The sequence below is a fragment of the Sitophilus oryzae genome, unplaced genomic scaffold (assembly GCF_002938485.1).
Source record: "Sitophilus oryzae breed Bouriz unplaced genomic scaffold, Soryzae_2.0 scaffold_2006_pilon_pilon, whole genome shotgun sequence".
Classification (NCBI taxonomy): domain Eukaryota; kingdom Metazoa; phylum Arthropoda; class Insecta; order Coleoptera; family Curculionidae; genus Sitophilus; species Sitophilus oryzae.
In genome coordinates, this window is record NW_022146732.1 from 3,696,763 (window position 1) to 3,720,256 (window position 23,494).

Sequence of the window (23,494 nt, forward strand, 5' to 3'; positions counted from 1 at the left end):
TAGATAAAAATAAATAAAAAAGTTCTTATAAATGTATGTCCTAAAATGCTTAATTTCGGATATACAGGGTGTAGAAATTTCATTTTTATTTCGATTTTTACCATATAATTTCTGAAGTAACGTTAATATTTCGATGAAAATTGGCGTCTGGGGTTTTTTTGGCATGAGAAATTTGATTTTGATGTCAATATGACTCCTATTGTAAGGGGTGTCACCGACATGTGTTTTAACTGTTTTGAAGAGTAGGGTAGGGTGTTCAGCTTTTAATAAAAGCTGAATAATAATAGAAACCTAAATATAAATCCCAAATACAATTATCGACCAAGACTACCACTCTGAACATATACCGTCATCAAATTTTCCTTCAGTTGAGAAAACTAATATAGAAAATAATATAGATATAGAACTAAATAGAATAAAAATGAACGAATGCGATGGAAATAAAAATTACGAGAATTCAAGCGAAGATGATTCAGAACCACTAGACCAAACCATGCAGGAAAAGAAGACTAGACATAATTATGAACTTCAGGAAATTGTTAATCTTTAAAAAGAAAGAGGCTACATCTACCATCAGCCATTTAGCTATGATAAGTGAATTGAATTAATGAAGGGAAAGGAGAAAAAAAACAAGAACTGGCAATAAGAACTTTACAAAAAGGAAAACAATTAAAACGAAATTTAAAAAAAATAAAGACCTTTCTAGTAGAAATGAAAAAGAGAAACTAACGCCAGCTTAAACTTCTGTGACATCTGCTGAAATAAATATAGGAAATTTTATTATTTTAAAGTACGGGAATCAGTTGTATCCAGGAAAAATATTACAAATTGAAAATAATGAATATTATAGCTGAGCAATGGTTGAAATCTCAAATCTGCGGCAATTGGAAGTAAAAATGACTTGCTTTGGTACAAACTGAGTGATATAACAATAAAAATTGATGAATCAATCAATTCAAGAGGCATATAATATATGGTACCTGAACTAACAAATATTCAAGAATATTCTGATAAATTAGTGTACTTTGTTTATTGTTTCTCAAATTAGTATTAATATGTACCTAATTCTTACTTAACATTTGTATAATATAGACAAAAAGCAAAATAAGGTATCACTTGATTTGTTTTAAAAATTATAGGAATAAAAAGAGAAACTAACGCCAGCTTAAACTTCTGTGACATCTGCTGAAATAAATATAGGAAATTTTATTATTTTAAAGTACGGGAATCAGTTGTATCCAGGAAAAATATTACAAATTGAAAATAATGAATATTATAGCTGAGCAATGGTTGAAATCTCAAATCTGCGGCAATTGGAAGTAAAAATGACTTGCTTTGGTACAAACTGAGTTATATAACAATAAAAATTGATGAATCAATCAATTCAAGAGGCATATAATATATGGTACCTGAACTAACAAATATTCAAGAATATTCTGATAAATTAGTGTACTTTGTTTATTGTTTCTCAAATTAGTATTAATATGTACCTAATTCTTACTTAACATTTGTATAATATAGACAAAAAGCAAAATAAGGTATCACTTGATTTGTTTTAAAAATTATAGGAATAAACGTTCATGTTTTTTTGTTAAAAATAAAAACAATTACCAAATGTCTCTTTTTAAGTCTTTTTTTGAGAAATTAATAAATTAAATAAATTATTGTTTTTTGCTTAGTTATCTGCAAAACTCAATATAGAGAATAGTTTTGCAAGAATGTGGCCACAAATGGTAGTAAATGTGGCCACATTTGGCACAACGTGGCCACAAATGGGAAAAATCGTATGTTTTTATAAAATGCTTATTTTCTATTTATTAAGAATACAGATCTTTATAATAAAAGCAGATTTTGAAAGAAAAATGTTTGGAGAAGCACCAAAAATTTAGTTTTATCTCCAAAATTAACTACAAATATTTTTTCTGATAAGTCAAACTCTCAAAATCCCTTAACCTGGCCATAACTGGTGCTTCTACCCGAATAACTTTTCATCCGTACCTCTATAAAACTACTGAGTGAAAAAAGGAAACTTCACAAGAAAAATTACCCATGTAACGATGAAAATGTTTTTTTATGTAGCCAGCTTTTAGATTATTACTAGTAGCGATTTTTACCAAGAGACCTTTTTTACGCCAAAAAATTGTAAATTTATATTTTTTTACTCACTAGTTTTATACAGGTACGGACGAAAAGTTGTTACTCTTCAAACCAGTTAAAAAATGAAATTTCTCATGACAAAAAACTCCCAGACACCAATTTTCATCGAAATATTGACGTTACTTCATAAATTATTTGGAAAAAATCGAAATAAAGATGAAACTTTTAGACCCTGTATCTCCGAAACTAAGCATTTTAAGACATACATTTATACCAACTTTTTTAAAGCCGTCGAAGTTTCCGGAATACATTTCAGACCACCCTATATTTTTCTCACTGTCTTCATTTTGTAGTATTGTTCCACACACTTATATTAATTGTTTGTAGTAACTAGGAAATATTGAAGAATGAATATTCGTATAATCTACATAAATAAAATGCTAATGTTTATCTGTGTCGTCTCTACTGTAGTAACGACTTGCTCCAGAAAGTTGCCTTTTTACTAAAATATAGCTAATTGGCTCTTCTAAAAACTGGCGTCGCCGGTTTTTATTTAATTAAAAAAAATAAAAAGTATTTTTTTCCTGATGTCGTGGCAGATGCGCCAGGCTTCAACTAGTATTATATAAAAATCTTAAGCGAAAAGAGCTGTAAACAGAACAGGGCTTGTAAATTCACTTCAGCGACTTGTCGCTGCTCGGGATACCTAGTCGTCTACATATTATTCGCCTTGTTCTCCTCTGGTTTTATGGCCCAGACTTGTTTTCCTCTGTGTTTATTAAGTCATTCACTCTGCGTTTGAGGCCTTAAACGAACAACTTGGCGGGGTCGCTTGTTTTTTCCTGGAAAATACACACTCGCACACAAATTCGGGTATTGTTCTTCTTGAAAATACATGTACCCTGTTTTTCGTTCAAATGTTCGACTTTTTATCGTTTTTTTCATAGCAACTGTTAAAATTGCCTTATATCTATCAAAAATAGTAGATAAAGTAGTACTTTAACCGCAAAGGTATATTAAATGATACTTTAACAGCGAGGTTAAAAACTTTATTTCTTCTCGCACGTTTTTTAATTGCTTCCATTTTTGAAAAATTTTGTATTACTTTTCATAAGTAATTCGGGATTTAAATGGAAGTAGTTTGGATATGGCGTTTGTCGCCTCAGCCTGAATATCTGTTGGTAATTTACTTATTTCGTTTTGAGCCATTTCTGGCTCAAATTCAATCAGCAATCGACACGACAGAGAATTAAAAAATATTGACTCAACACTGACAACTAAAGAGACAGCTTTAATTTTTGTCAAATTACATAGAAACCATCGCCAACCCAGCACAATATTTTTTTTATTCAATTCTTTTACTTTTTCTATTCAGCTCTTGAATATCTCCACAAAAATAAAATGAATTTTACTTGCCGGAAAAAGCATTTCAAGGCGATTTCTTTTAAGCGTCGCGTCATCTGGCATAAAACAAAAAAAAACTTCTCTAAGTGAAGTCCCTCAGCCCTCCGGGATATTCCCTTATTAATCTCCCCCAGATTTCCTATTGAAAAGAAATGTTTATTCAAGCGTAAGAGAAAGTAATTGCGAAACGATGGAAGGAGATGGCGACTGGAGCGAGGGTCTGGAAGTTTTTTCGCTGTCCCTCGCTGCCTGAGGACGATTTGTCAAGCTCGAAACGTTCCGCACTCGTACACACATACACACATACACGTAATTCGTTAGAAGCGGCAACGTGGCGCCCGCACCGTCGCCGATGCGACTGCTTTTTGCCAAACTAACATTTTTTAACAACACTTAACGCAGTAGCGTAGCGTAAATTATTTTATTTTTCAGCACAGTTATTCATTTTTATATGTTTGTATTAGTGACTTTTTTTAAACTTTTAATCACCATTATCTACTCTATGGTGCACAAAAAATAGTACACCGGGTGTTGCATCGTCGGACGGGACATAGGAAATCCCATGTATATTTTAATGTGGTCAATTATTGGCTTCCCTAATTATTTTAGAGAATAATTCTATTTAGGTTAATTGAAGAGCACTAAAACCCACATTCAAAAGAATAACTTTAGATATTGTTGATTAGCTCATTTACGAGTTATCGCCCATTTCTTTTTAAATATTTCTCCTTTCTTATGGTTCTGTATTTACTTATGAGCACCAGTCAAGGTAAAAGCAGATAGCGTTTCGAAATTGACAGTTTTTGATATTTATTTGAGATTCGAAATGACATTCTTTTAGGCACTAGTATCTAAAAGTGACACTTGTTTAGGCACTAGTGCCTAAAAGTGAAAAATTAAACGTTAGAAACAATAAAAATATTTATTTATTATGAATCTTAAAGGTACAATTATTATTTAAATTATTAAAGTGAATATAAAAGGCATCCAACTTTTCGTCTCTAACAGAAATGCAGGTTGTAGGAGTCGGAATAAGTAAATTTCTTGTACTGGCAATGCTGGTAGCGTCTGCTTCTACGTGAACTGCTTTTAATTTCTTATTTGGCGTATCTTTCTGTCCCATGATTCTTTTTGTTATTTCGGTTTTCTGTTCAATTGAATTTTCAATGTAACCTTCAGCAACCGAGCTTCATCGCCAACCTCCATGTCGCTTTAAAACTGTCATGTCCGCTCCTGAATCTGCCAGCAATGTTGCAGAGCTGCGCCGGAAACAATGACCAGTGTATTCAATGGCGTTGGAGAGTCCAAAAAAGTCCGCTGTCTTTTTTGGCATACCCCCGATTGTATTGATTCCAACTGGAAGGGTACAGCATTGATTTTTTCGATACGTCAAGAAAAAACGCCGATGTGTCGCATTGAGTGGTCGAAGTTTTGCGTACTTACGAAATACAGGTAAGAAATTGAGGCCATCTATTGATCCTTCTGTAATCGTAAACACTCTTGGAAAATGAGTTTTTGTATTCGGAATCTTCACACTAATAAATGACTGACAATCTTTAATGGCATCTACGGTCAAAAACGTGATTTCTTCCCTCCAGCATGCTCCAAATACACCAACGATTGAGACAACTTTAGCTAACAGGAATTCTTTGTCATCGGCTTCTTTCATAAAGCGTTCTAGTTCCAGTTTTGTAAATACTTTTGATTCTTTTGCCTGATATCCGCAAGCTTTTCTTTTTAAAAATGCAATAAGGTTTGTGAATTGGCTAATATCTACGTTTCTGTTCAGGTAAATCATGGTGCGGTGCATCGAATATTTTGGAATTTACATTGGCTTTTGCTCTGTTTATTTTATTTGGCTTCTCTAATCTTTCTCTGGATCATGGTAGTACGACATATTATCTATTCCTAGGTATCTAAACTGTGATGCTAAATAATTTTGTTTTCTACTACCAGTTTGCATTTTACCTTAAATTAAATATCAATCAACCTAAACTTCCTGGAACCACATATAAAGACCTCTCTAAATTTATTGCTGTATCATCGCAAAAATCTACACCAATGATCCTTTTTTCACCGACATCCACCAGTCGACGTGCTGCTTTTCGTTCCACTCTTCCCTTTCCCATCTCTATTCCTTTTCTATCCCATTTTACCTCCTCTTCAATCCCATATTCCTCTCTTTCTCCCGCACATACATCCTCGTGCTCGTCTCTCTGTGCTTTTTGTCTTTTTTTCGTGCTTTTCCTCTCCGGCCGGACGCGGAGATTTATGGCTCGGGAGAGGAGTCGGCGGCTCTGACGTCGTTTGAGATTTGAAAAATTTAAAGGGTGGTAAATTGAAAACTTTCGGGAGAGCAGGGATTATATCGTGGAGAATGGGGAGAGCGAGGGGGACAACAGGGACGTCGCTTTTTAATTGATTTTCTGGGTTAAATTAAATTATGGTGTTGTTCGGGTCTGTAATATCCGAGGAAAAATGGCCAGAAATTAAAAAAAAATTGTATTTTTTCAGACCTCACAAAAGTATTATTTTTTGTGACATGATGGACAATATAACGGGATTATTTTTGTTACTAATCAAAAAAAACAAACTACTTTTGTGCTACTAAGCACAAAAGTTCAAAAATATAAAAATGTCTATACCTCTGTGGCGGATTCATCCTTTCAAAAAAGTACTATGGATATTTCGCAACTTATATTGTAAGAAAATATACAAAATAAAATAAAATATTTTTGTAAACACTGCTGTGTTAATTCAACGGAGACCAACTTGTCAGCAATTATTTACTGATAAACAAATTGTAAAAAAAGGTTTAAAGTTTTGAGAAGTACACCTCTTCCCGTCGTCGGAAGCAAAAAGAACACAAAGAACAAACAAAAAACTATTTAAAATATCGAAATACAACTATTCAAGAATACTTTACTTTTTTCAAAAGATATGTTTATAAAAGCCACAAATATCTCGGGATGAAAATATCCAAAGACGAAACACTGGATGAAGCAATATTGGAAAGAAAGATGCAAAGGAGAAAAGCATTTTCGATGCTAAATGGAATACTATGGGATAAGAATATAACTATAGAAAACAAAAAAGGAATTTACAATTCATAATTACCTACGGCTCTGAAGTATGGCCTTTAAAAGAGAAAGCTAAAATCCACGGAGATGGACTTTTGGAGAAGATCGGCTGGAAAATCCAGAAAAGATAAAATACTAAATGAAACCATAAGACGCCAAATGGAACTAAAATACGACATCGTAGATGACATTAGAACTCAGCAATTAATATGGTATGGACATGTGCAAAGAATGGAAGAACATCGAATCACAAAAAAAAATATTAAATTGGAATCCTCAAGGTAGAAGAAAAAGAGGAAGACCGCGCAAGAAGTTTTGCACAGAGGTTTGGAAGTAGATGGATGGGGAGATAGAGAGAGGTGGTGATTAGGAATCGGAAGACGGGGAAAACGTTGTAACCCGATTATACCGGGCGTTGCATCGTCGGACGGGACATAGGAAATCCCATGTAAATTTTAATGGGGTCAATTATTGGCTTCCCTAATTATTTTAGAGAATAATTCTATTTAAGTTTATTGAAGAGCTCGTTTACGAGTTATCGCCGATTTCTTTTTAAATATTTCTCCTTTCTTATGGCCCTGTATTTACTTATGAGCACCAGTCAAGGTAAAAGATAACTATCAAATGAAGTTGTCATTTCAGAAATTTACCTATTTAGTGCTTTATTATTATTGAAAACTCATTCCTACATCGGAAATCTTAAAGATGTATTTATAAATACAAATTAATATGAATTAAAGTAAAATAAAGTAATCAATTACAAGGTTAATTATAGTATTATTACAATATTCAATAACTTCTTAATTTAGGTACTATTATATTGTTAGAACTTTAGGATTTAAGAAGATTTTCAAATATTCCTCCATCGACTGCTAGACAATAATCCAGGCGATCATATAATTCTCTTTTTACATACGCTAGTTGGTAAACTGAAATTCTATTGCATTCGGCAGAAATAGCATTTTTTAACTCGTCTAGATTTGGGTATTTTTTATCCTTGTATATTCTGTTTTTTAAATGTCCCCAGAGAAAGAAATCATTTGGCAAAATATGAGGAGATCTTGCTGGCCAATTTCCTATATGATTTAGGCCATTAACGTTTTCGTTAAAACTATTGTCTAAATATTCCCGAACAGCCAGGGTACTATGTGCCGGGCAGCCATCCATTTGGTACCAAACTTCCTGATTTTCCCTAGCAGCATCATGTAAAGCAGGTAAAATATGATTTTGGAGTAGTTCCAAATAATATTCTGCATTTAAATTTCGCGTAAGAAATAATGGCCCGATAATATTGTGTCCGAATATCCCTGCCCAAACATTTACTTTCTGTGGATATTGCGTCCTTGTTTCGACAAACCTGTGTTGGTTTTCTTTGTTCCAATATCGATAATTTTGAACATTGGGTTCATTATTTAAGGTAAACGTGCATTCGTCAGTGAAACATATGTTTTTTTAAAAATTCCCTATCCGTGTTTGCTCTTTCCATCATATCAAAACAACACGCCTGCGCCGTATTTGCCGGTGCTTTTCATATTTGAAGGAATAGTATTTATGTCGTTTCAAAATTCGAAACGCTGTAGTGTGATCTATTCCTATTTCATCCTCAAGTTTCCTTGTGCTGATCTTTCCATCATTCTCTTCCAGGCAGAATAAAACTTCCAAGTCGGTATCATTTCTTGCATCTTCTCTTTGTTCCTGCCTTGCTTCACAACTGCAGTTATTTATTAGGGTACCTTTGGTCTCAAATCTCTGGGTATTCCTTGCGATTGTAGATTTTCCAGGTATCGGTCTATTCGGATACAGAGCAGGAAACATGTCCGACACCTTTTGATAACTATTTCCTTGATAATACCATTTAATCATCAATACTTTTTCTTCGGTAGTGTAATTCATGGCTAATATATTCGATGTAGGTATGAGTTTTTAATAATAATAATAAAGCACTAAATAGATAAATTTCTGAAATTACAACTTCATTTGACAGTTATCTTTTACTTTGACTGGTACTCATAAGTAAATACAGGGCCATAAGAAAGGAGAAATATTTAAAAAGAAATCGGCGATAACTCGTAAACGGGCTAATCAAAAATATTTAAAGTTATTCTTTTGAATGTGGGTTTTAGTGCTCTTCAATAAACCTACATAGAATTATTCTCTAAAATAATTAGGGAAGCCAATAATTGACCCCATTAAAATTTACATCCCGTCCCGCTCGACGATGCAATACCCGGTATAATATGTATACGTCTATAAAAACCGTTGACGTCCTGACATGATATCTAGTTAAACTTCAAAATTAACAATTACTACCTGAAAACAATAATTACTTAATGAGGTAGCCTTAACCTTTCTGTATATCATTACTTTTTATTTGTTTATATATTTTTACTTACGTTTATTTATGTTATGTTCATTAAAATCAAAGAAGCGATAACCATACATTACTAACCTCTACAGAAGCCTAGGCAATACATTTATTTATATTAGACTGTAAAAAAGCCTCTTTTATTTTTCGTTCAGAGGCTATCGTTTTTTCATTCTAATTTTGCCGTTGCGTTGTTAAAATCTCTTCTGTGCCCTGTGTCCCATGAATGCTGACAAATCTTAGATTTGCGAAAATCTCCCTTTCTTAAATAATCTTTATGTTCTTTAATTCGAACATTTAAGGGTCTAGATGTTTTACCAATTTAAAATTAACGCAGCAGTGTTTACAAAAAAAAATAACTATTTTATTTTGTAGATTTTCTTAAAATGCATGTGGCGAAATACCTATAGCACTTTTTTGAAATTTCGTATTTTTATTCATATCATACATTGGTTAAGAATAACTTTATTCTATATGTTTGAAATACACAAACACAAAATTATATTTTCACTGCGCACGCGAGCAAACGTATAATATACATAACACGTATTTGTTGCTTACAAATTAATCTCGTAAAACAAAACACAAATTTATTAGTTCAAATAAATCTAAACTATCGTTTGACCCGATTTCGACACGACAATTTAACAAAATGCGACTGTAATAAAACGGTCCATGCCGAAAATGGGCGGTATTATTGTTACCAGAACCCCTCTATTTTTTTAATAATCTGTCAGGGATTAATCGGGTACCATGTCGTAATCAGTTTAAGAGAACAACAAGAACAACGGTCAACGGAGTGTATGGACGTAGGTTGCGTTGGTCATTTTTCAATAATAATAACGTTAGGCGGAGGCTTTGATGTTAAAATTGATATTTAACTGTATACAGGGTGTTAAAAAAATTGTGTATCTAATTTCGGTGGGCAGTTCTACATATAAACGAAACCAGATCAGTCTATATGGATTAATAACTAATAATTAAGACACAAAGAACAGAGAATGACAAACGACGTTTCAATAAAGTCATGGAAATAAGTTTTGGAAAAAAGCGACTTTTGAAGTAATGGTTTAAACGTCATAGTCTTATTAGGTCAACATTTTGATAATTTCAGAAGCATTTTGCATCGTTTGATTACCTCCTCAAAATGCCTCTATTACTTAAAGAAGCGGTTGATATAATTGTGGCATATTTTGAATGCTTTTAAGGGCATTTTGTTCATCTAGAAAAGTAAAAAATCGTTCACTATAACGATTTTTTAATATCGATCGTGATTAACCTTGTATATACACTAATACTTTTTATACAGTATGTCCCCGGATTGTTTTTACAAGAGGAAAAACTTTTTGAGTATTGACATTTCGAGAAAAATGTATTCTTCATAAAAATGTTTGCTTATTCTAAAATTGTTAATCCCGTTTATACCTTTCCAAATTTCCCTACCGTTTCGGAGAAAAGTAAAAAAAAACATTTTTTCCTAATAATAGTTTTTGGGAATCGTTAATCAAAATTAATTATAATCATCTATCAAAGAATGAAATCGAAATTATGTTATCATAGAAACGCGTTTTGATTTTTTGAACTTTGGAAAAATTCAACTACATTTTCATGTTTTTTTTTAATTTTCTCTAAAACGGTATGGAAATTTGGAAAAATATAAAGGGGATTAACCATTTTAGAACAAGCAAATTGTTTTATGAAGAATGAATTTCTCTCAAAAAGTCAATAACAAGAAAGTTTCCTCTTGTAGAAACAAACCGGGACATACTGTATACTTATATGATAAATAGTTATAATTCAAAAGTTTAATTCTGGATATTCCTTGATCTAATATGTATCGGTCTGTTTTGAAACTACAAATAACAGCAAAAAAAAACGATTAATATAAGAAAATATATTTGACTTTGATTAATCACATTCAGACAAAAGTATTGCATCATTTCGCCAGAGAACCAAAATTAAAAAAAAACTCAATTTTGTTTCTCTAAACGAAATTAGTTCCAGCCGCCATTAATCTCCCGCTATTCCCGTTTCGTCCCCCCTCCTTCCCTCTTCCAAAGAATCCCGATAGATCGTGAAAATTCCAATTAATCTCGATCAAGATTTCTGACAAAAATTCGTCTGGATGTCCGGAAACCGACGCAAATTAACTAACTACCCGAAAACCACACCACATGTGGATCTGGACCGTGAAAAAATCTAATTATGAGACTCGTAACATTTTCGCATGTGTCACTCATTTTGTCACTCTGGCTCACGTTTGTTCAGTTATTTGACGGACATAGAGACAGCAGCCATCATGGCCTCCGCGGCATCGCATTTACTCTTGTTAACGCTAATTATGAGTGTAACGTGTGAAAGCACCACTGCATTCCGCCTGTATCGCGCTCTATATTTTGCATAACAATAATATTATACCCATTAGAGAGATGACGTCGACTAATAAAGCTATTTTGTTTCTGTTGCAGGCTCCCGTGAATCGTTAGTGTTTTCGCACCAAGAGACTCCAATCCTTCCCATCTCATCAGCCGTGTCCTGTGATATCTAAAAATCTCTAATATATAGGTGTGAGAGTGCGGGAGTGCCATGTAAAATAGTGTGTTCCGCAGTGTTCCATTCGAGGCAAAAGTGTTTCAAACGAGTCGAGTGATCGAATCTTTCGGTAGCATGAGTTCGTACTTCGCCAACTACATGCCGGACATGAGGAACGGAGGCGTGGTGTCCGCCGAGCACCAGCAACACCACTACGGACAGGTACCGCAAGGTGGCGGTGCTGTTCAGGACCCCAGCGCCTGTGCGGGGGATCCTTCCGTAGTGGGGTTACGGCAAGGGATCCCCCCTCATCACTATGGAGGTCCCCCGACGGCCGGGCAACCTCCCCAAGGCATGCCTTACCCTCGATTCCCCCCTTACGACCGGATGGACATTCGAAATGCCGGATACTACAATGCCCAGCAGCAGATGGACGGTGCCCAAGGTTATAGACCGGACAGTCCGAGCGCTATGGGTCATATGGGAACGACGCAGGCACCTAACGGTCACCAAACGCCGGTTGTTTACGCTAGTTGTAAACTGCAAGCAGCGGCGGTTAACCAGAACGGCGTGTTGGGTCCTACGGGTAGTCCGCCGTTAGATGCGACGCAGAACCTCACCAATCATCATATGACGCATCATATGCAGGAGCAGCACCCGCAGCATCACCAGGCGCATCACCAGCAGCAGCAGCATATGCTGTACGGCGCGCAACAGAATCCCAACATGCACCAGCAGGCGCCGCATCAGCAATCGCCGATGCAGCAACCGCCGCAGGGTCAGCAACCGCCTAGTAATACGGCGGCAGCGTTACCTAGTCCTTTGTATCCTTGGATGAGGAGTCAGTTTGGTAAGTTCCTAGTATTTCTACTACATATAAAAAGAAATACTCCTATTAAAAAAAAATCTAATTTAATTAGGGACAAAGTTTTTATCTGTATACTTATAGGATACCTAATCTGTGATATTAATTCCGGGTTTATACAACATTTGCATAAGTCGTAATCATAATCACAGTCTTAATCATAGTCATAACCACAACGCAATTTTAATGTACGTTTATAGAACATTTTCATAATCATAATTTTTATATCAGTGAAGTTGGGTAACATAATTAAAGGTTAAGTTCATGGTAGATGTCAACAGGTTTATAAGAAGTGGATAGTTTAACTTTTATGATTATGACTATGATTGTGACTACGACTATGTAAATGTTTATAAACCCGGCATAACTTGCACAAAGACCCAAAATGTATCCTTTCTAAATTTCAAGAAATCTTGCAAGAGTCTTGAAGTTTCCTGCATATTAAAGTCTTGTCTTGTCTTGAAATTGAAGACAAAAAATTTTAAAAGTCTTGTCTTGAATTTCTTGCAAGAGTCTTAGTCTTGCAAGACTTTTTCAAGACTCTTGTGCAACACTAGTCAAAATCAGTAGTATTTCGGCATCTTTTGATAGGCATGTTTACTCGTTGTTGCAGTCACTGCATCAGTATAGTGATTGAAGAACACAATTTATTCACACTCTTCATTGCAGTACTATGGATAATTGTACTGCTTATGGCTTGAAAACGGAGCTATTCTAGTGCATTTATTGCGATAAATAATTTTAATTTAGCACAGAACTTATTTATTGTGTCTGTTAGACTAAGGGAAAAGCAAGAAAGAATCTTTGTATGTTAAATCTTTTTTCTTCCGGAGTGAAGCTTAAAAACATAATTTTTTTGGGAAAAGAATCTCAAGATTGACAGGATTCTTTTAATATTTTGAAGAGTTGTTTAATAAATATACCATATTATACTCTAGTAACAGTGCTATATGAAAAAAAATATCCATGACTTTATTTTATTTTGTCTATTTCTTTATAAAAAAATCTATCACAATTCGGTCCCTCTGTTTGGTTACAATCAAATATTTTCATTCAACTCTTGAAAAAAAAACTATACTTTATTAGACATAGTTGCCAGGTGATTTAGCATTGAATTTGTATGCTTTTCTTTTGACATATTTAACATATTGTCCAATAAATCTGTCAAATTATATTTGATAGATTACCATACAAATTTTTTCATGTTTAAATTTCGGTAGATGAATATATTAAGCTTACAAACTTTTATGAATTACTTAAGAGAAATACTTTTAATATGATGATATTAAAATAAAACGTCTTATATATAAAATATGATTTTCTAAAATATTTATAAAACCAGACCTTAATGAAGGAAACTACTTCCTTTTTCATAGTAGAATGTCCGTAAAAAATACATTTATTTCCCATTAATTCCTTTTCGTTTTTCCTTCCATAATATCCTTAGGAATATTTATTTCCTTTTAGGATAAACCTCCCGCAGGCTTGTAATTGACGTAGATTGAGAAATCGCGTGTATACTAAATTACCTTCAATTAAAACGCGCTGTTATTAAGAAAAACGAAGTTTTTAGGCTACGAAAAAACAAATCTCTAATTTTTTTTTTAATATTTATTAATTTTTTTGGGTTGTTTTTTTACTTCGATCCATAGGTTTTTGACATTATTGGAAAGAACATTTCATTATCATGATTATTTTTAGCTTATTCCACCATTTCCAATTATGGTGTAGCCTCTGTCACATATTTAGATACTCTCTTTGTAATTGGGCCCATTATTGTCTATTCTTGGCTATGCGGGCTTGATGGAAAAGATATAAGGCTCATCAGTAATTTGTATTGGAACCAAAAAGCTGAAATTCGTATACATAGCGTGGGAGTAACAGAAGATTTTGAAATAAAAAAGGGGGTAAGGCAAGGGTGTATTCTGTCTCCAATGTTGTTCAATTTATATGTGGAAAGAGCATTCACTGAGTCAATGTCCGATAGTCCCATTGGTTTGAAAATAAATGGCATTCCAATTAATAATATCCGATATGCGGATGACACAGTGATATTGGCAGACAATGCAAATGATCTCCAAATCCTTCTAAATAAGGTTAACAGTGAAAGTCAAAGACTGGGTTTAACCATAAATACTACAAAAACTAAATTTATGGCTGTTAGCAGAAACAATATTCCGAACACTAGAATTTACTTAAATGGATAGGTCATCAAGCAGGTCACACAATTTAAATATTTGGGATGCATGGTTAACGAAACGTGGGATCCAGATCAGGAGATCAAATGCAGGATCGAACAAGCAGGATCTACTTTTCTGAGACTGCGAAGATTTCTCACAGATAGGAATTTGAACTTCGGCCTTAGATACAGAATGGTGAAGTGCTATGTTTGGTCCGTTTTGTTATATGGTGTGGAAGCATGGACACTGAAGGTAGCAACAATAAACCGAATTGAAGCCTTCGAAATGTGGACCCAACGACGAATGCTCTGGGTGGACCGTGTGAGGAATAAAGACATTCTCAGAAGAGCTGGTCTGGAACAACGTGAACTCTTCGAAATCATCAATAAGAGGAAAATAGCCTATTTGGGACACATACTACGTGGAGAACGCTATCACTTTCAGCGTCTGATTCTCCAGGGTAAAATGGAGGGGGGCAAAAGGGGAATAGGACGAAGGAAGCTATCCTGGCTGAGAAATATTCATCATTGGACAGGCATACAGGACTTCCAAGCACTCCAAGTCGCGGCAGTTAACAGAACCATCTGAAGAGGAAGAAAAAGATGAACGCCTATGCAGGAACCTGCACGGCACCTTAAGAAGAAGGCTATGCGGGCATGTTATCCCTGCTAATTTCGTAATATCATGGTACCATCACAGGTTTGGTCTTCTTTTAGGTCTCTTAATTCCTCGTGGGTACCATGCTGTGATTTTTGTGGTCCATCCGTCCTTCTTCACAGGTGTTCTGCCCATTGCCACTTGGGGGATTTGATTCTGTTGATAACATCTCTTGCCTGGATCTTTTATCGTATCCACTCTGTTCTTTTACAGTCTTTCTTGGTTATTTCCAGCATATTTCGTTCCATTGACCATGGTGCGAGTATGTAGTTTCCTCATAATGTGTCCGTTTTAAGTATCAATAAGGTTTCGCATGCATAGGTCATGACTGGTAGTATACATTGGTCGAATGTTTTCTTCTTTAGATAAAGTGGCAATCTAGATTTGAATATAATTGAGTTTTTTCCATAAGTACTCCATGCTAACTTAATTATTCTCTTGATTTTTGGTAGTAGAGATCCCAAGGTGTGTATTAGTTGTCCCAGATATACATGTACAGAGAAGACCATCAGGCTACTAGTAACATAATTTCCGTTTACCCGTTTTGCATTCGTACACGAGATTCACTGCCGGCTAGTCGGCTGGTCAGGCAGTACCAGTGATGCCACTTCTACCGATTTTTCGGTAGATCTACCGATTTGGCAGGCCATCTACCGATCTACCGAAAATACTATATTTTCTACCGATTTTCATTCTTCGGAATATTTTAGTGTCATAGATATTAAAAAAGAATTTTATAGTACAATTTGTACAAAATTTCTAATGAGTTATATTTTCTTGACTCACAAATACGACCAATGACATATAAACAACCGTCGGGAAATTACCGTACACCTATTATTATCAGAGAAATTTTCATTGTTTTGTTGAGGGTAACCTCTTTACTTTTTACACTTATTTTCGTATAGATGTTCCTAATCCTAATTATTCCATTACGGGAGGAAATCCCGATCTTTGAAACCTATAAAGAAGACTAAGTAGAGGTTGTGCTTTTTTAAGGATAAAAGGATGAAAAAGTCTCAAATTTCCAAAAAATAGTTGTATTAGTAGTAAACTTTCTACGTATCTAGTGAATTCCACTGTTGCTAAACGATTATTAACTTTGAATTATTAAGTACCTAGATTAAAATTAAAATTCCTAAAAGTATCCAAAAATATGTTGGAATAATTTTAGGCAATATACTTATATTTGGAGGGGCTTTGCAAGACGGTCTATAGGAAAAAATTCTGATTTTTTGCAACTAAAACGATATTGTGTTGTTTGTATTTTTCATGTATCTTTTTTATACCCCAAAAATGACTTACTTTTAGCACATCTTAATAGAAATACGTGTTAAATATCGCATCTACCGATTCCTGCCGAATTTTGACCAAGTTATCTACCGAAAATAAAATTTTGGTAGTGGCAACACTGGGCAATACGCAGTTGCAGTTGTGCTTGGACGGGTCGGTCGTGACAGACTAGGAATACGATGCGAGGAGTGCCGAGTATTTATTATTTTCATTTTAAGTGTTTACCTTCACTTTTATTTCGGTAACGTTTAAAATGAAAATACTTAAATATTAATTATTTGAGTGTGTTTACAAGCCAAAACTAAAAATAATCAAATTCTCTAAACCCCAAAAAACTAAAATATTACTCTAAATAAAAAAAAGTTATAATAAGTGTTCAAAAAGACCATCTTCTTGTGCTAGACAGAAGCCTAGGCAGTCGTAAAATCCCCATCTGACATTGGCTAACATATTAGGGCTAATAATTTGGAAAGCCTCTCGTATTTTTACTTGAAGCCCATCCAGATTATTAGCCCTATTATGACCATACACTTTGGATTTTACATAACCCCACAAAAATAAATCATTGGGAGAAAGATCTGGTGATCTAGCGGGCTACAAAATAGTTCCATGTCGACTAATTAAACAGTTGGGAAAAGTATTGTTCAAATATTCTTGAACAATACGGGCATTATGGGCAGGACAACCACCTCAGCAATTTGATTACTTGAAAACGTGGGATTTTGATCCACGGTAGCACAAATGAACACTTGCTTTAACTCCTGTTCTTCATTAATCAACACATCAGGCTTTTTGTGTTTTTGTGGGAACACGCACCCATGTGTTTCAAAATTATTAATAACTCTTGATAGAGTAGGTAAAGATGGAATTGGCCTGTTTACAAAAGTTTGTGGAAAAATTGTTTGTATATCCCGATAAGACCTATTTTGGAAATACCATTTTACAATTCGAATTTTAACATCGTAAACATCCATTATTTTACTTAAAAAATAAATTTTACACGAGAACTGTCGCGAGAATCTATGTATTCGTTTTGGCTATTAAAACACGAATAAATACAAATTCTGAAACATTCTTATCACATATCTACCTATTTTTATTTTATCGCATTTTTTCGCCTGCTTTTTATCCGGCGGACGGGTATACGCTAATTCGTCCGGTTCTGCCTATGTTACTACTACGGTGGGCCGGTCTGTATATCCTTCTACCATATCCAGTGTTGTGTCCATCCATACTAGTATCTTTATTATCTACTATCTTTAATAATACTCTTATATTATTTCATACAAATATTCAAGAAAGAAAGAATATTCATTCAATTCTACAATTTCTTTGATAAATTTTTCGAATTGACATCGAAATTTTACAAAAACTGTTATTCTTTGACCATTAAATATTATGTTTCTATTAAGAAATAAATTCTACAGTTATGTTGTTTGACCAAGGAACAACTAGGCAACATTTTTGAAGTCTACAGCGTAACGAGGAATGCTACCCCGGTTATCATAAATCACTTTTGGATTTAGAACAAATTCCGAAACCAACCGTATCTAATTAAATATTAAACCGTTGTTATGCTAAGTTTAATGATCTTTTGTATATTTAATTAGGTTAATAATTTTGTTTAGATCATTAATAGTCTATTTGCTTTCTAAGTTATTCAAGCCATTTCAAAAATATCGATATATCTGTTTCGCTTTATTTTATTACTAACTAAAGGCTCCCATACACGGGACAGTTAAATCTGCGCGTGAAGGAAACACGAACAAGCAATCTCTACACACTCTCTCATAATAGTACTACTACCGGTTAGTCTAGACACAAAAACATAGTAAAACTAGTCAAAAAGAAAATCTGTCATCGGTGGAATTATGTTCATTCAGTGATGTTCATTCAGTGATGATAAAGCAAAGCAAGAATTTACATTAACATACAAACTAGATAACATTTTCTCACATTTATGTCAGCATGAGAAAAAACAATATGGCGATATTATTATATAACTTGGTAATATTTGAGGGGTAGTTTCATCTCGTTGGAATTTGACTTTCGAAAAATCCGTTTGCTTTGAAAAATCCGTTTACTTGAAATAAGCTTTTTACGTCAAGCAGTTTGAGCAGAATCGTGGTTAAGAAATTACCCAACTTTTTGGAACACCCTGTATGATTTTTTAAAAAAATTCAAAATATGTAAAAAAAGCAAATAAATTATGCTTGTCCAAGCGTTTTCCCGAAAGACTAACCGTTTCTTAAATAACAAATATTGTAATATTTGAGGGGCGTTTTCACCCTCTTGGAATTTGAGATTCGAGAAACCCCTCCTTATCGAACCTCTACACCCCACAGTCAATCCGTTTACCAAAATCAGCTTAAAACGTCAAACAGTTTAAGCAGAATCGTGAGTACTCAATGGCCATATTTTATGAAACACCCTGTATTAATTTATAAAAATCTTAAAATATGTAAAACAACAAAATAAAATATACGTGTTTAAGAGTTTTTCCGAAAAACTCACCGGTTTTTAAATAAAAAAATATTTTAATATTTGAGGGATAGTTTCACCCCCTTAGAATTCGAGTTTCGAAAAATCCCTTCTTATCGAACCTCTACACCCTAAAGTCAATCTGTTTTCCAAAAATCAGCTTTTTACGTCAAGTGCTTTAAGCAGGATCGTGCTTAATCCATGACCAGACTTTTCGAAACACCTTGTATACATTTTTAAAAAATCTTAAAATATGTAAAAAAAACAAATAAAATATACGAGTTTAAGCGTTTTTTCGGAAACTTGACCGTTTTTTAAATAAAAAATATTGTAATATTTGAAGGGTGGTTTCACCCTCTTGGAACTGGAATTTCGAAAAATCCCTTCTTATCGAACCTCTACACACTAGAATCAACCTGTATGCCAAAATTGGGCTTCTTACGTTGATTGGTTTGAGCAGGATCGTGATTAATGAGTATGTCAGTCACTTAAGGATTTTATATATTAGTATAGATTTACGTAGGGATGGTTAGGTTGTAGATAGGTTGCAGGTATTAAGAGGACGAGTCAAAACTACCCCTGAGCCTTCCTCTTAATTTTCTTGATTTTTGTAAAAGTCAAATGTTACAGCACTTAGTAAAACATAGACAGCCAAAATTTCATTCAAGTCGGTATAACGGTTCTTAAAATATCTGAAAAATTTGTTTATTCTTTCTAAAGTTTGATGCCCTCTTGCGGACAAACTAAGCATTTTTGTATAGAGGTAAATTGTGTCCAATGAACTTATTTTGATTCCAAAAATACGTAGTAATTCTATGCCCACGGAATATTGGGACACCCTGTATAATGCTCAGAAATTTTTCTGAGTTTATTATATTATAGGAATCAAATTATGTGAACTTTCAAGACAATTATAAAAAACTATTTTTATTCTGTCTGGGTTATGTTTCGTTGTTGGTCAAAACTATTTACATTTGCATTTTCGAACCGACTACGACTATCCTAATTTCGAGCAAGAAATCTAAATACCTAATCTTGAACTGTCAATAAATTATCTACGAGAATTGGAACAAAAACGTCTCTAGAAACGTCCAAAAAAACCTTTCACCTGCGGCTGTCAAAACCAAAAACGACAGAATTCTAGACAGGCCTTTCTTTAGTTAGTATCTACACAGATAGAAATATTCCTCACGTTTCGCTTCAAAATGGAACTTTTAATATATGGTTGTAATTTAAATGACAGAGTACGTTTTACATCAATCAAAACACAAATTAGTTTATATGATTGCGCAAAAAAAACAATACGAATATATTTAGACAATGATGATGAACAAAGGTATAAATCACTGACAAATTGGTTTCCATTGGACCTACACCAAATAAAAAGTTATGAAACATCAAACGTAGTTAAATTTTTAGGGTGGTGGAATTTTGTGCCGAACAGTATACAGACCGGACCACCGTAGTAGTAACATAGGCAGAACCGGACGAATTAACCTATACCCGTCCGCCGGATAAAAAGCAGCCGAAAAAATGCCATAAAATAAAAATAGGTAGATATGTGATAAGAATGTTACAGAATTTGTATTTATTCGTGTTTTAATAGCCAAAACGAATACATAGGTTCTCGCTACAGCTCTCGTGTAAAATTTATTTTTTAAGTAAAATAATGGATGTTTACGAAGTTCGTGAGGAAATTCAAATTGTAAATTGTAAAATGGTATTTCCAAAATAGGTCTTATCGGGATATACAAAGAATTTTTCCACAAACTTTTGTAAACAGGCCAATTCTATCTTTACCTATTATATCAAGAGTTATTAATAATTTTAAAACACATGGGTGCGTGTCCCCACAGAAACACAATGTTAATGTGTTGATTAATGAAGAACAGGAGTTAAAGCAAGTGTTTAACCGTTTAATTAGTGGATATGGAACTATTGTGTGATCCGCTAGATCACCAGATCTTTCTTCCAATGATTTCTTTTTGAGGGGTTATGTAAAACCCAAAGTGTATGGTTATAATAGGGCTAATAATATGGATGAGCTTCAAGTAAAAATATGAGGCTTTCCAAACTATTAGCCCTAATATGTTAGCCAATGTCAGACGGGGATTTTACGACCGCCTAGGCTTCTGTCTAGCACAAACAGGTGGTCTTTTTCAACACTTGATATAACTATTTTTTTATTTAGAGTAATATTTTAGTTTTCTTTGGGTTTAGGGCATTTATTTATTTTTAGTTTTGGCTTGTAAACACACTCAAATAATAAAGATTTAAGTATTTGTATTTTAAATGTTACCTTAGGTGAAGGTAAACACTTAAAATGAAAATAATTAATACTCGGCACTCCTCGCGTCGTGTTCCTAGTCTGTCACGACCGACCAGTCCAAGCACAACTGCAATTTCGTACTGCCTGACTAGCCGGCAGTGAATCTCGAATACGAACGCAAATTGGGTAAACGTAAATTCGTCCGGCAACTTGCTATGTTACTAGTAGCCTGGTCTTCTCTGTATATGGACATTATTTAAGCTGATCAATGTCTAGACAAGGAGAAATTGCTCTAGATCGAAATGAACATTTCTATCAGTGTACTAAACCAAGATATACGAAAGCTGCACCTTTCTTTGTCCTTGTTAGATAATTCCTTCAGGTGGTACCGCGGCACCACCTTGTCACTGCCGTCTGACGTAGATTTACTGCCTCTTTTCATCGGTCCGGTCTAGTTCTTGCGTAACGTCTGCGGGGTGCACGTCTCAATTTTGGGGGGCTTCGCGCAACAGGACGTCCTTTCGAGCTTCAAATTTAATGTGGCACATTTGTCAGTGTTCCGAAAAGCTTTTTCCTCTTTTTTCTTAATCAAAATGGTCGACTTGGCCGGATTAAGCATTCTGACAGGGCTGGAGCTGTAACAAATCAATAATTTTTTACTTAGGACAGAGTATCTTAACCCTTGAATTTTAATCATTAGTAAATTTTAAGAAAACTATCCGAGTTTTCAAAAATTGGAAACTATCAATTATAGATTAGATGATCAAATCTATATTTCCGAGGCTCCTTGATTAGAACTTCCTCCTTGAAACGTACAGTCCTGGTTTTAATAAACATTTATAACGACTACAGAACTAACGATATTAAAGAAACATCTGGATTAATCAAATAACAAAAAAAAATTGTAAAAAATATCCTAATACTTTGTATTAGGGTATTTTCCTCCTGCCTCCTACCAAGCATTTCCCAAACGTCGAACACGATGGGCAGTTCATGGTAGTATATAGTTCACAATAATCACCAAAGCCACCTTGTCATATTGAAAATTAACTTAAAAAAAAAGATGATAATAGGGCTAAAAATTTTCGCATTTGCATTTTTTTGCATCTGATGTTACGGTTAAAGTCCGATGTCTGGTTAATGTCGACATTAACGAGTTAATGTTTGGATATGATTTTGTTTTTGGTTGTTTTGTCGTGTGTCATTCTCGAGATTAACCGGGTAATGTCGATATTAACCGAATATCGGACCTTAACCATAACATATATAGCAAAATAAAATTACACTAAATCACCACAATACACCAAAACACTTTTACTTTTACACTGGCCGCGCGTTTCGCTAACCATGTTAGCATCATCAGCAGATGATTATAAACTAAAGCACAATCTACAAGTTGAGCGTTTATATACTCGCCCAGTAGGTACCGAGTGGGCGTGGCAAAATCTAGCCAACCGAGTCAGAGCCCACTGAGCGTAACAGTTAATGGAGAAGGAATTGGACCGTTGACTCTGTTCATACTATCTTTACATTTATTAATTCTGATGCTTTCATATGCATCTAATTGCCTGTAATTTGAGACTTGTTTAATTAATTTTAAATTATTAAGATCTATACAATGTTCTTTATCAACAATATGTTTGGCAACGCAAGATTTATCCGGTCTACCATATCTTATCTGAGCTAAATGTTCTTTAAATCTAGTTAATATTGATCTTCTAGTTTGCCCAACATATTTCTGATTACAATCTTTACAAGAAATTTCATAAATACCTGACCTTTCCAGTGGAGGTGTTTTATCCTTTGGATTACCTAATAATTATTGTAATTTATTATTAGCACTATACACAAGTTTATAATTAACATTCTTAGAAATTACTTTTAGACCACGGGATAACTCTCTATCAAACGGTATTGAAAAATATTTAGACGTATCTTTCTCCACTTGAAAAGTCGAATTTTCAGAAATCATTAACCTATACCTACGTTTTCTAATTAATTTATCAACTAGTGAAGGAGAATATCCATTACACTCAGCTACATTCCTAATGTAATCTCTTTCTATTTCATATCTTTCGTTGGAAAGTGGGAAAATAAGTAACCTATGAACTAAGAAATTTAAACTAGCCATTTTATGTTCAACACTATGATGTGATTCATTAGGAATATATCTGCGTGTGGTGGTATTTTTTCTATAGATATCAAATTCCAGGCAATTATTAGTATTTCTAATGAGTAATACATCTAGAAATGGTAATCTGTCGTTGTTCT

At 34.1% G+C, this 23,494-nt stretch overlaps 1 protein-coding gene across 4 annotated transcripts in view; it reads left to right on the plus strand.

Moving 5' to 3' along the window:
• The window catches only part of LOC115883967 (homeotic protein antennapedia-like), a 449,763-nt gene that overhangs the window by 393,539 nt on the left and 32,730 nt on the right, over positions 1-23,494 (plus strand). For all 4 annotated transcript variants that reach the window (XM_030902390.1, XM_030902387.1, XM_030902388.1 and 1 more), the window contains one exon: positions 11,415-12,328. In XM_030902390.1, the coding sequence (XP_030758250.1) occupies positions 11,614-12,328 (715 nt within the window). In that variant the 5' untranslated portion in view covers positions 11,415-11,613. The remainder of the gene's footprint in view (positions 1-11,414; positions 12,329-23,494) is intronic.